This window comes from Poecilia reticulata, chromosome 10, assembly GCF_904066995.2.
Source record: "Poecilia reticulata chromosome 10, P_reticulata-male-v2, whole genome shotgun sequence".
NCBI classification, from domain to species: Eukaryota; Metazoa; Chordata; class Actinopteri; order Cyprinodontiformes; family Poeciliidae; genus Poecilia; species Poecilia reticulata.
Genome location: NC_088839.1, coordinates 7,608,685 through 7,623,149, shown reverse-complemented (window position 1 = coordinate 7,623,149; position 14,465 = coordinate 7,608,685). Strand labels below are relative to the sequence as shown.

Here is a 14,465-nt window from a genome sequence, read left to right as displayed (position 1 = left end):
AGCGCATGGCACTGGCAGGCCGCAGAAATTTATGATGGCTCTGAAACTTGAGGGTGTATTTTGTAAGCTGTTTTATTCCCCCCCTCCCCACACGCTCCACAACCTATCCATCTGGGAAAACATCTAATATCCTCTTCCCTAAAGGGCAAATTATTGCTGTACAGCAAAACGCACTCTGTAGGTGAAATTGGAGGACAGGCGATACAGAAAGATATTGTGTTTAAAACCCAGGTGAAAGTGGAGAAGAGCTTGTTAATGGGTTCCACCGACTTAACGTCCCTTCACGTTCATGCAGATGTGGAGTTTTGTAGAAGCGTTGCTCAGATTGGGAAGAGTTTTCCTGATTTGGACTGACATCACTGGAGTTAGCCCTGCTCTCTTCCTCTGGTGATTCTAGATTAGCTTTGTCCTAGCAGAGGTTTGACAGTGATCCAGGCAGAGAGAGGGAGTGACAGCTAAAGCCATGTCAGCAGAACCCGTTGCCTTGCCAACATCTAGTAAAAAGCACGTAAAGACCTGCAAACTGCTCCAGGAAACTCTCGTTTTAGTCGACGTTTGCTTCACCGCTAAATTCAACGCTTGCCCATTTCCAGATATTCTCTCAATCATTTCCACCACCTCAGAGGTGGCTGAATAAAAGTGACGTACTCCCCACCAGACGTCACAAGAGAGAAGTGACGGTTCAAATATACACAGTGCATATGCTAGCTTTTAGCGTAACATTATTGCGAACGCAGGATACCTGGCCTTGTAAATGGATTAAAGCTGCGTTTCCATCACAAATGTGTGCAGAGCTTTGTCGATATTCCGCCAATGTTGATGAAACATACTGTTCAATATATGTTTGTCACATACAGATTACGTCGCACTACTTTTCTGACTCTGGGGTTTGCCTGATAGCAGGGCGACCCCAGAGTCCGAAAAGTAGCGTATGTATCTGTATGTGACATATGTTGAACAGTATGTGGCTTTTTGTCTTACTTGAAAAAGAAAATGTCAAGAAAACATGATGCAGTTTTGTTACGTGACCTCACCACCAAGCTAACCGGTGACCAGCAGTTCCTGATGTTTCATTTTCAGCCAGATTCAGCACGCTTAGAACCGCAACCAAGTCGGTTCAAAGAAAGGTGCTGGTACCACATAACCATTACTAGAGGAAATCCCTTGTAGCAGAGATGAGTTGTGGTGTTTGTGGAAAAGAGCATTTAGTTGTCTACCAACTTTTACTTTTCGAGTCAAATAAATCTGACGAGTTATTGATTCTGAACGTTTGTGGAAGATGAACTTACAGTTGTAAGTTGTATTATAGTATTATTCAGTTTCTCATATCGCCAAGAGTTGAGTAAATAAGGTTTTTTTTAAGGTAGCCATGGAGTGGTAACTATTTCCCAGGGTGCTTAGCGGCAGGTTCTTGTGTGTTTTGGAACGAGATGGAAGTGTTTTACTTTGACCTGCCTCTTGTGTGTTTTTAAGGCAAATATTAATTTTAAAGCAAATGTCAGCTTGCAGTGATGGAGGACAATGTCTTCAAGACTATCCAAACTATATCAATAAAACACATTATCAGATATTTGTTCATGCTGGTCAAATCCTAAAATAAGAAGCTGCTTTGACTTGATGACGTAAATAATCCATCGAACGGATTTCCAACTATCCAGTTAAAATATCACATTTCCTCTCAAATGTCCCAGTGGGTCATTAAACTCCCTTTAAATCCAATACACAAACCTTATTAGTTCAGGCCAATATTGATGCCTCAATATAATGTTGGTGCGCACGTTTATGTTGAGATTAATGAGGCTTTAATCAATTGACGGTAACCGAAGAGTTTGCCTTCGTGTTGTCCAACGAAAAAAATGTGCTTTACTTTGATGTGCTTTCTGCTCATTTTCTCTTATAAACTGTTAGGAGGGAAACTAGGAAGAAGGTTTAGGCAGATAAAGAAAGACTAAAGAGAGAGAGAGAGCGAACAGGGCTGCTTCACCTCTTTCTCTCTGCTCTATTTATATCTCTCTGGGAAATTGCTGAGTGGGCTCTACTGAGGGTTTTTGCTGTAATTGATTCAAAATGCAAGTTCTCTCTTTATTGGTGAGAAAGTGGAGCGAAGGATACCCAGTCAGTTTATGCAAAAGGGCAAGAGGAAGGTCCTTGCATTTTAATCTGGATAAATGTGTTGACCAGGCACTACATCAATGGAATAAATACGGCACGGGTTATTACTGCCGGGGGCTGGATGGAGTTGCCGAAGAGCCTCTGTCATCATTGCTGGAATAGTGCCACATCAACAGTATCAGAAGTACTCCAGTCAATTGTTGTGATCCATCCAGGGGGTAATGTGTGCTGCAGTCGGATCAGATCCTCTAAAGCGTGCCCGTCTTTCACTCCGCTGTGGTACAAAGAAGAAAAAAAAGGCGCCTCAGTATCAGTTGCAGCAGGGAAATTGATCAAACCAATTATGCAAAGCGGGGTGAGAGCTATGACAGGTGTTACAGCGCAACGTTCGTGATGATTTTTGATTTGTATCTGTATTTATGTCCCAACAAAAACAACAGCACAGCTACAATTGGCACTAAATTCCCCCTGCTTCAACCAGTGGAGGTTAAAAAACACAAACCTTGTCGATCAAAGACATATGACTGCTGGTATGACTAAAAAGGTGAACAGTGCATAGCATGTGTGAAAAACGAGTATGTGATGTCCAATTGTGAGGAGACGTAAGTTAGCAAAAAAAATGAATAAGTAAATAAATCCTGGGTGTTTCCCTGCATGTACTTGAATCAATCAACTGTTTCTTGAGATGCAGTGAGGAGCCCTGCTTGTTAGTTTCGGCGCTGTGAGTTTGATAGCTGATGCCAGGGAGAGAATGGCCGACTCGCACACCCCCACTTGCACTATTCGCTGACAGCTCGCCACCCATCCAGAAACAGAACAGCACTTTCTGCAGCTGCATGTAAACTCCTGTTATTATTCATGGCCAAGAACTCCTAAAAAAAAAAAAAAAATCCATTCCATCAATTTTCACACTCACACTCTGTGGAGAGCTGTCAGTGAATGCATTTTATTTTATTTGCTCTATTTGGTTTTAACCCTATTTGAAACTCCTCATAAGGATTTTAACTCTCCCGCGATCTTAGTGCAAAGCTCGGTGAAGAGCGCGGCAGGTGTCATGGTCGAACATCGCTTCCTCCGTTTCTGAAAAACACTATTAGTATTTTAGTTCCTGAAGCCACAAATAAGAAAAAAAAAGTGCACGTCTGGTCAGTGCAACCCATCCTGGACCTGCGCACGTGGCAAGAAGCTCACGCCACCCCTTCTATGGACAGCGCGCTTGTACACTGAAGTTCTATCACTGAGTTAAGACGTGAATTTATTACGAAAAGCATTAAAACCTTTATAATATACATCATTTCTGCTCTTTTGAGTATTTTTATAGTTTTCTTAAACTTTTCCCTTTTGGTTTTCCAGCAGCAGAACCCCATAGAAGTAAATTGAAAAATAGCTGAAATTCATGCTAAGGGAATATTTGTAGCTTGAAATAAACGCTGCATGTGCCTTCCTGAAAACATTTTAATGTGGAGTTATGGGTTTCTTTGTGATCAAACGCTCCGTTTCCTCTTGGACAGCCTGATAAATCTAGGTTAAACTCTGAGTCTGTGTCAAAGATCTTGTTACTGTAATGGCGTTTGAGTCAGATTGATTTGTTATAATGGTACACTCAGTGGTTACTGTTTGCAGACGCAGCATTCAGTCTCTGCCCTCCCTCGTAGCTGGGAGCGTGTTCAGAAAAGACGAGGCTATTCAAACGCACCAACCCGCTCTGGTTGCTAAATGAAAAGAATAGAGCAAGGTAAGTATAAGCAGTGGATGTTATGATCCAGGACATAAAGTTTATTTGAGGGCTTTTCTTGTTGCATTTAATTTTAGATGAGCCATGAAAAGAGGAGCAAAAATTTAGTTGAGCACTTTTCTGTCCTTGTAATGTTTCTCTGGCTTTTAAAGAAATCACTATTGTAAGCAGGAATGTTGTTTTTTCTTTTTAAAAAGTATATTTTCTGTGTATTTTGTCGTCCGAACAGTTTAACAAATTTTTTAAATCTTTTAGGTTAAAAAAAGGAACTCGCAAGTGAAATATTACATCTTGGACGTTCCAAGGTTTCCCCCAAAAAACTTGCTAAGTCTGGTGGTCGGGTGACAGAGTGGTCATTCATCCAGCGGCCCGCGTTTTTTTTTTGTTAAAAGTTGACAGGAAATTTTAAATATCACTTGATAATTATGTGTTATTGAAAGATTGGAAGATTAACACCTGAACACCAACTATAAAATCTTAAAAAATGCATAAATAAATAAGCAGTGCTTAGCCTGGTGGCCCGCTAGGCTTATAATGCACTGAGGGAAACCCTGCATTCCCTACGTTTGGGATTTAAAATTTTTGTAATCATTTCATCTGGCAGCAAAACAATAAAAAACAGCTTATGTCTAAGGATCATAGTGTTTACATATTTTATACTTAATGAGTGAACAGTGTTTTGTTTTGTTTTATTTTTTACTTGTCCAAAGTTGAGATCTGAAAAAAAAAAAAAAAAAAAAAAAGACAAACAAAGCGAATCTCAAGGGCGAGCCCAGACTCTTAACCCATAACTCGGTGGCCATCTAAGAAAATACTGCTGGACAACTTTCCAACTCCAGACTGAGACCCATAAGATGATAATAAATCTCCTTAATTATGTTTTTAATGCTGTCTGAGAGGCAGTAGCTTGGAGATATAACAATCAGGCTCAGTGCCTACAGTTTTAAGTCCAATATGCCATGACTGATGGCTTGTCGCAAAAAAAATGTAATTCAAAGTACGGAAATGCTGCCAATTTTCAGGTAAATATAATATCTGCTTTTAATTTTTCTTTTTATATCAAAAATTATGTCGCCAGCATAATTTATATGAGGTGACGGTTGTTTAAAACATAGCAGTGAATTGAAGAATCTGCACTTTTTTGCACATAATGAATCTAACAAGAGTATAAATTAGATAAAGTAATGTAACATCTGTCTATATTTAGTTTACTTGTGTTGTTTAGGTTGAATACTAACTACGGTGGATGAGACAATAGCACTACCCACTCATTCATTTGGCTCAGACACAGAGAAAAGAGATTCGCCATGCAAGCTAATTATCACAGATAAAGTTTACCTCAAAGTGTTTATTTTGGCGTTGTGGTCAAGTGTTTTATATTAATGAAGGGTGTGTAAAAATGAAATTAAATAAAAATTCACTCATTGTTAGTCTTGGGTGACGTAATTGTTTATCAAGAAATTATGCTTTCTCCTTTTAAATCATTTTGACAACAGAAACTACCCAAATGACTGGTGAAAAGTTTATATAACCTCTGAAGTTTGACCTGAAAACACAAAAGCTGACATAACTCAATTTAAATGGCCTCTATAGGTAATCAACCTCAACTGGGAGCTAATGTTTGCTTGTAATTTTTGTGTTTGTATAAAAGGTCGTTGAGTTACCAAGTCAGACGTTTACTACGGTGCTGCACTGATGCTGCTGCGTTCAGAGTCAAAGGATCTGCAGGAAAAGGCAGTTGAACTGTATGAAGCAGGAAAAGGACATTTAAAATATCCAAGGACTTGAGAAAGCCAATGAGCAGTGAGTAAACTCTAATTAAAACGTAGAAAACGAGGGATTGTGTTGAAACCAGGTCATGGTCAAGGAGATCGACACAACATTTCAGCCACAACTGCCAGGAAAATTTGGAAGGCAAACAAAAACCACAAATATCTCCAGCCGACAAAAAGGACTGTCCAAAAATAAAGAAGAAAAAAAAAATAGTGTTTTTTTTCTTTAGGTGTAAAGAAAAAAATGGGCTGCATGGGGCAAGATGCCCCGGGACAAAAATGCAGCCAACTTTTCAATAAGCCAAGAAAAAAAAACGTCAAGAGACGAGTGAAGAAAGTTCTAAAATACAGGACTAAAAGTCTGTAGTTAGTTCAGAATCAAACAAAAGCATGAGTGAAAGAAAAGTTTTAGTTTTTTTATATAAATTGTACAGAGGTATGAAGAAACATACTTTATATAAAACAACACTACACTTCTGTTTGTGACGCAAAAGAAAGCGGTTATAGTTTTATGTCAAGTGAACGCTAGAGAACATATCAATAACATGTTTATTCAATCTAATATCTTGAAACTATAAAGGATTTGAAAAAAATGCTATTAGTCATGTTTAAAGCTGGAAAGACATTATTTCCAGTTAATTTACAAAAGTCCTTTGTCTTAAGTTCAAGTGATAGAAATAACAGGAAGGAAGTGCGATTTCAAAAGGAAAACTGCACGTTACTTTAAAGCAGTGGTCCCCAAACTTTATCCTGTGAGGGCCACATAACTTTTCCCTTCTTTGGTGGGGGGCCGGAGTCAGTTTGTAACAGAAAAAGTGTTACACATTTATCCATTTATCACATGCTCTGCTGGAAATTTTTGCTGGGGGGTGGGGGGGGTTTAGTTAGTCTAAAACAGTTTGAGACCATTTGAGACTAATGGTCTCAAAAACCGTTAGTGAAACGGTCACTGGGACTGACTAGTATATATTCCATTGAGGGAAAGTAACTTTAACATATGAATTCCTCATATGTTAACATAAGGGCTTGTTTTGAAGTATAAGCTGCTTCGACCTGGAATGCAGCGTTCATAACAGACACGTGTGTTCATCTGCTCTACCGCTAGCAAACAACCGTACTGATTAAATAACATAAAAGTCAAGCAGTTCCTTAAAAGTCCAACAGATGGCAGCAATGCGCCATGCAAAACAAAACGCCCACAGTTTACAGGACACATTTCCTGCTAAAGAGCCCCCTGGTGGTTGAAGAAAAATCCACATATAAACTGGAAAATACAATATATGAAAAAATGCTCTCTGGTATTGTTCAGGGGGCCGGACCAAATGTGGAGGCAGGCCGGATCCTAAAAGTCTGTAGTTGGTTCAGAATCAAACAAAAGCATGAGTGAAAGAAAAGTTTTAGTTTTTTTATATAAATTGTACAGAGGTATGAAGAAACATACTTTATATAAAACAACACTACACTTCTGTTTGTGACGCAAAAGAAAGCGGTTATAGTTTTATGTGGAGGCAGGCCGGATCCGGCCCGCGGGCCATAGTTTGGGGACCACTGCTTTAAAGCAAAAGAGGGTTTTCATTCATGGAGTGAAACTGCAGCAATTTGGATAAAAGTGCTACTGTTACGAGAATAAAGCTATAATATGAGAATTAGAAGAATAAAGTCGTAACATTCTGACTTTATTCTCGAAATCATACTGATACTCTCTGGACCGACCACAATTTCACGTGTTCAGGTCACCTGTATGACCAGCAGATGTTTTCTTCTGTTTGTTTTGTTTTTAAGTAAACACTTCTAAAATATGTTGCTGCTAGCGAATTACTTGCTAATCAAGCCAGACACTTACCGGATGATTACTGCATCCTTGCGCCGTGCTACACTCTTAAGTTGTGAGAGAGTGTGTGCGTGTGTGTGTTGGTGTTCATCTGTTTGTGTGCGGAGGTGAGAGGCTAACGTTCGCCGCCGTCACGTGAGGCATCACTGTGACGTCGGTAACGCCGCGGTACGCAGCTCCTCTCTCTCTGTAGTTGGTGATTTGTGCCGTTTCTAATCCCTCATCTCTGCTCTCTTTTGTCTCCCCTCCCACTCCCTTCTTTCTTCCTCTTTTTGTCCCCCCCCCCCTCCCATCCCACTCTCCTCCCTTTGTGTCTTGTTTTCGCTCCATCAGGTGTCCCAATGACTATACGGGGGACCGCTGTCAAAACTCCGTCTTGACCAGTTTCTACAGTACGTCCATTTGCTCTTGTCTGTCTCCTTCTCACTGAAATGCTGCATGCCACATCGGAGGGGTTGGATAGTGTGTGTGTGTGTGTGTGTGTGTGTGTGTGTGTGTGTGTGTGTGTGTGTGTGTGTGTGTGCGTGTGTGTGTACGTGTGTGTGTACTAAACTGCTTCTCTGTTTCCTGTACGTGTGTGAGGGTGTGCTTGTATGAGGTTGTGTCTCCCCCTCCTCCCCCCCACCCTGTTTTTCTCTTTATCCTCAGGTGATCTGCAAAAACACATCTTACCAAGTTTTTTTTTTTCTGTCTAGTTTCTGGTGAAAATATCTTTGTACACTTAAAATAAGATAGAACTACCTTACAAGTGACTTCTCAGCAAAACATAGGAGCTTTTTTAAGTCTTTTTTTAACCTTATTGGTTTTTTTGTTTGTTTTTTTAACCAGGTTTTTTTTATCATTGAGAATAAAAACTTCTTCAAGGGAAAAAAGGTGACAAGAAAAATACTTAATATTGACGATAGTCTTTGTTCCATTAGCAGATTATTTCACTTTTAACAAGGTGTTTGTCTCAGTGAAATAATCAGATTATTTCACATATAAGTAGAACTTTTTCATCAATATTAGGGGATTATTGGCTTACAACAAGCTGTCATGTTTTGCTGTAAAGTTACGTACGTTAGTTTTGTCTCACTTTAAGCAAACTTAGATATTTCCACTGGAAGCTAGACCAAAAATACTTGGTACGATTTTGTGTTTTTGCAGTGAATCTGAAATGTTCTGATTTTCGTATCATTTCTGTTTTCATGCTAGCTTGCATGCCTGACATCGTAGTTATTAAATGTTGAAAACGTGAACTGAAAATGCTATGAAAGGTTATGAGTTTGTAAGCAACAGATTTAGTTTGTGTCTGCTTTTGTAATTCAGACTTACATGAAACAGAGAGCTGACTCTGCAAGGAAGCTTGGAGTTGCTTTTCTTTTTTTTCCTGAAATGTTTTATTGCTCGTCCATGTCGATGGTCCATTGGTGCTGGTTTCGTCCTGCATGCACAATTATTAGGCAAGTCTTTATTTTTCAGTGATCTGTGTTGATCCAAAATGGCAACTCAAATCTCAAACGTGAGTTTTCAAGAAAGTAAAAGTGAAGCTTTTGGCTTTTATTAGGAGAATATCTACACTATTGCTGTGCAGAATTATTACGCAACTAAATGAAAAACAGACATTTTCCCTTCTGGCTTTTTGATTTTTATCGGCCTAAATGAGAATTTTAAAACAAACATCTCAAAACTTTACAATAAACATTTCTGACATAAAAAATACATTTTTCAAAAACATCCCACTGGAATTAGAACTATTTCATCAATATTAAGAACTTACTGATTTAAAACGAGATCTTGTATCTTGCTGAAAAGTTACTTGTAAGTTATGTTTGTCTTATTTCAAGTGTATTAAGATATTTGCACAAAAAAACTAGACAAAAATACTCGGTAAGATCGTATGTTTTTGCAGTGAACTTGACACTCATCACCTGCTAAGATTAGATATTCAAGTTTATCCAGTTTAGAATCAGAAAATATGTTTAAAAATGATGATGTGTTCATACTTGCCCAATAATTGTGCACACTGTAAAACAAAACAAAAAAATGTCTGTCAACGTTTCTGTTCTTCCATCTGGCCTTTCAGGCATTATAATGAGTTTTTACTGCTTTGATGGGAAGTTTAGCTGCAAAAAAAAAATTTTTTTTCATTTTTATTTTTCAAGAGATTTGTATGAATTTGATCCAGGCAAAACCAGAAATCCCCAAATTCAAGTCTTCTGAGAAGTGCAGTACACGTACGTACGTTTCAGAGAAACCTCTTAAGTGTTTAGAAGGCGAGGTCTAATTCTTCCACTGACGTCCAGGCAGGTTGAAACTCTCAAAATGGTCAGAAAAGTGAAGCATCCTGACCTTTGGTTTCCACTGCAGCGTCCATGGATCATCTGTCAGACCGGCTGCTGTTACAGCATGTGGTTTAAATGCTGCTTGATCATTTCTTTAAACTTGTAACGTCTTTGGAAATACTCATTTTGGGCTTATGATTACAGTGACATTAATTTAAACGAGTAGTTTCACATTTTGGGAAATCCCTGGGGGAAAAAAAGTGAGCATTGGCTAACACCTCAGCCAGCTTTAAAGTCCCGTCAGTAAAACTCTGCCTCACGTCCCTCTACATTTAAAGCTGCAGTATGTAACTTTTATGGACAATATGTATTTTTGCATATTTGTTAAAACTGCCATTATGTCCTGACGGATAATGTGATCGAGCTCCTCTGCCTCCTCCTCATAGTCCTGCAGCCATCTTCAGAAAAACACAGCTCGATCACAAACAACCAATCAGAGCCGGGAGGAGGGTCTTAGCGCTGCCAATCACCTTCAACGCGTCCTCTCTGCTGAGCTACGGCTAGTTCCCCAAATCAGAGGCTGCCATGAATGCTAAGGCTAGTTAGCATAGCCACCAATAAACAGTTTTCCTGTAACGGTAAGTTAGCACGTTGAGCAGTGTGTACACGAGAGTGATCGACAGCGCTAAGACCTAAACCAAATCTGACGCAGTGTGAATTGCACACCCCTCATCCAGATATACTTCAAAATAAGCGACTCTCGTAGTTTGTAGACGGGACAGGAACTTAATGAAACCAGCAGGTTCAGAACTTCAGCTGGTTCTGTTTCAGTTTCATTCAGACTCGTTGGGACGACACGTGGATTCCCCCAAAATGTTGTACTGCTCCTTTAAATAACATCAACGCAAATGGGGTGTGCTTTGTTGCTTTTCCTGCGATTGCAGGGACAGCTTTCAGTGAGACGCAGTCAGAGTTGGCAAAACTCACACGAGGAGCTTACACTCTAGTTTGATCCTGAGTTTCTATGTTGTCTTCACGCTGCTGTCCAAGCAACCCCAGGAATGAGACCTGGTGTTTCCAGAAGCTCCATGCCATACCGTCCTGGTCTGCTGTTATGAAAATCCCTCAAACATTCGGAAGAATTCGAAACTGGCTTCACGTCAGAAGATGTCAGAATTAACCGGACGTGTATCTCACACCCAGTCACCACGCCGTGTCTGCATCTTAAAACCTGTCTGTGTGACTTTTCTTTTCTTTTTTTTACTCCGTGTTGGAGAAGATTCACTCTCAGTTCAGGTCCAGCCATTAGAGCGGCTGAGCTCCTCCTCCTTCCCTCCCAGTAACACAGCAAAATTGGGAACTCTGGGATGATTTTCCCTGTAAATTATGCACAGGGTTATAAACAGCTGTAAGCAGCAGTAGCGGGACAAAGAGAGGTATGCTGCAATCTATACGGAGGCACACGACTGCCATTAGTCAAACGAGTCACAGCACTCACCCCCCATTTGCTGTGTCAGCCTCATCAACTGTAGCATTTGTGTTTGTGTGTGTTTTTAACTCACTGCTTTTTTTATCTTTTGTTTTCTTGTTCTTCCTTTCCGTCTGTGTTTTTACTTTTGTTTCTTCATTTGTTTTGTATTTCTGTCCGATGTCGTTCACTCCAGAAATGAGGTCTATTAACTATAGCAGTAAGTGACGTGGCTTCTTGTCTCGCTGTCATTTTTTAATTTGTTTTATTTTATTTTTTCCAGTCTTTCCGTGTGTCTGCATGCCTTCTCCCCGCCTGCTGCTGGTTTCTCTTTCCTCCAGCTTCTGGTTCATTTTCCTCCCTTTCGCTTCTCATTTTCTGTTTGCCCTTTTTCTTTCTTCTTCTTTTATTTCCCCTTCCCCCCGTCACTTCTGGGGGGTCAACCAGCTGCTTTATCTGTCCTTTACTAATACGGTACATACGTCGGTCCAAACGACTGATGTGGAAATTATAATTTTCTTAAATGTATCTGCCTCCAAAGTGGACTTCACAGCTGACCATGTGTCTCTTTCTTTTTTTTTTTGTTTTGTTTTGTTTTTTTTACCACGACAACTTTCTGCGCTGGCAGATCTTTTCAAAAATGGATTTATGGGTATGGAACATTATTATTCATTTTATTGTGCTTTAAATGGCTTGCCAAGTTCCTCTCACAGTCTCACATTACTGTAACCATCTTCTCTCCTGAACCAACAGCTGGGTCTCTCTCTCTCAACCTGTCCCTCTTTTTTTCCTCTGCCCACTAACCTGACTGAAAGAAGAAACCTAACCTCCTTTGCTTCGGTCCATTCTGCCCGTTTTAACCTGACAACTCGGGGAAAGCTGCCGTTTTACAGAAGGAGACTCGTTAATAACAGGAGAACAAAGCGTTCACACCCTTTGGATTTTCTTACATTTTGTCATGCTGCAGCAACAAGCTTCCATATGTTTTTATTTGGACGTAATGTCATAAATCAACACAACATAGAGTGTAATTATGACAGGAAAAATATGCATGCCTTTCATTGTTTAGTTTGCATAACAAAAAAAATCTGTATGTGGCTGAGGCAACAGGGGCATCCCCAAAGAGGGGACGAGGGGGCCACGGCCCCATCTTGAAACATGTTGACCACCACAGAGACTCTTCTCCAGGCCTTAGAAAGGCAAACTGTCATCTTCTTCAACGAAGACGTAAACATAAAATTCAATAAATAAATGTAAAAAAAAACAACAAAAAAAACCTTAACATTTGTATGTATATAATTTTTACTTTTTTGTTTATCGATGCCACACTAAAGATTTTACTGTCCAGGTCTGTCCACCCCTTTGAAAATTTCCTGAGGGCGCCGTTAGCTGAGTTTCTATTGATGTTTAAGTTGTGCAATTTGAAATTGTGAAAATAAATTTTCTCTATGGAAACGTGTACATTTTGGAAAAAAAAATAAACTACTTCTTTTTCAATATAAAGTTTGGCGCTAGGATGAGATGGTTTTCCAGCCATATGGAAATCAGTGTATTTTCATAAAACTGCAATGGAAACCTTTTTTTTTTTCATGTCACATTTGACCTACAGCGTTCACACCCTTTGGACTTTCTTTGAAATTGTTACTACTGGCAAAAACAAAAAGGAAGACAACAGGAAGTGGTAGGAGGATGATCTGGAAACTGAATGTTTTGTGCGTTCCTTTCTACAAAGTAGCTCAAACTTAGTCCAACAAATTGATTGGAGCGTCAACTTTCATGTTTTCACTTTGGAGTTAGGTTCTGACATCTGTCATGTTAACGCGCTGTGATCGAAAACCATTTTATTTGACCTCTGGCTGAAAGATGAGAGACGTTGTTCTCTGCACCAGTCTCAAGTGTTTTACAGTGTCTGAGAGTATGGTACTAAATTAGTGACATGGTTTTCTTTAAGGGAAAAAAAAGCTCAATCTGAAAAGAAGTTTTGACTTTTTCAGTTTCTATTTTGTTTCTCCAGTTTCAAATTTTTTCTATCAAACTTCATGGTCCTAACTTAGCTCCATATGAGAGGCTTGTACAGCTGTGTGATGTGCAGTGCTAGTTTTCCTCCGTTAGCCTGGGTTTTTCCAGGTAATGCTCCTGGAATCAGTCTGGCTTCTCCTCCTCGACGGCTGCTGCTGTGTAGGGACCAAAATCTCTGCAGCAGAGTCCAAAACGGGACAAAAAACTGTGAAATCAGACAAAAACACTAATAACATGAGGTTGTTCCATAGTAGTTACGGCTTTATAGCCACAGATTGCCACTATAAAGTGGATGTGAATTTTAAATGAACTGAATTACTAAAAATTGATTTTCAGAACTTTGAATATTCTTTTATATCCTGACGCTGCTTTAACTTTTCCACAACCTGTTGGCGCGGTCTTATAGATGCTGTTTGTTTTTTGACGCTCTCTAACAAATCACTTTACCCACAGCAGGTTCTGAAAGTTGTTCGTTTCCCTCAGTTTTATTTGGGGATATCAGAGTAAAGGGGGCTGAATGCAAACAAGCAGTTCAAATTTTTGTTTGTAAGATGAATGACATTTCACAATAATGTCACTAGCGCTGGTCTTTCTTGTAAAAACAAACAATGAAGTATGCTGAGATCATAACGTGACAGCATGTGAAAATGTCCGTTGGGTGTGAACATTTTTGCGACGGAGGTGAACGTAACACCCGAATCAAAATTTTTTTACGTTAAAGCTTTCGCCCATAACGGAAAAAAAAAACAATGAAAGTAAGTTTCAGAGTCTGCCTCGTCCTCTGGGTTTTGGCAGTTTTGGCCTCAACAGCCTGCCGTAGGACGCCAAGCTGCGAGTATTTTCTCTGAGCTTTGCCAAAAACAGGCAAACAGCTTGGCGACATAAAGGCCGTCCTTATTATTACGCCCTTGATTGACTCTCTGTCAGAATCGAGAACTCCCCTCTCCTAAGTCACAACTGCTGTTGAGACTTCTGCTTCAGTAAACCCACGAGACACACACACACACACACACACACACACACACAGGGCAACTTGATCAGGCCCTGTTTAGAAACTCTCCTTGTGTCCTCACCTGACCCCACTTCCCTCCTGTTCCAGAGCCTTCATTTATTGAATTTTTTAGTTTTTGCAGAATGTGATGTGATAAAATACACAAAACATGACAGATTTTTGGCCAACAAGTTTTTCTTGAATCGCCAAACGATAGATGATAACTTCCTAAGTTTTCCAACACATAAATGAAATTTTAGCAGCTGTGTTTTA

The 14,465-nt window shown here is 39.7% G+C and overlaps 1 protein-coding gene across 4 annotated transcripts in view; it reads left to right on the top strand.

Annotated features, from left to right (window-relative positions):
• nrg2b (neuregulin 2b) overlaps positions 1-14,465 on the top strand; it is a 66,588-nt gene that overhangs the window by 36,170 nt on the left and 15,953 nt on the right. For 2 of the 4 annotated variants that reach the window (XM_008419830.3, XM_008419827.3), the window contains exons 5-6: positions 7,784-7,842; positions 11,811-11,834. In XM_008419830.3, coding sequence (XP_008418052.1) covers positions 7,784-7,842; positions 11,811-11,834 — 83 coding nt within the window. The remainder of the gene's footprint in view (positions 1-7,783; positions 7,843-11,810; positions 11,835-14,465) is intronic. The other 2 variants (XM_008419831.3, XM_008419828.3) reach the window with 1 other exon arrangement.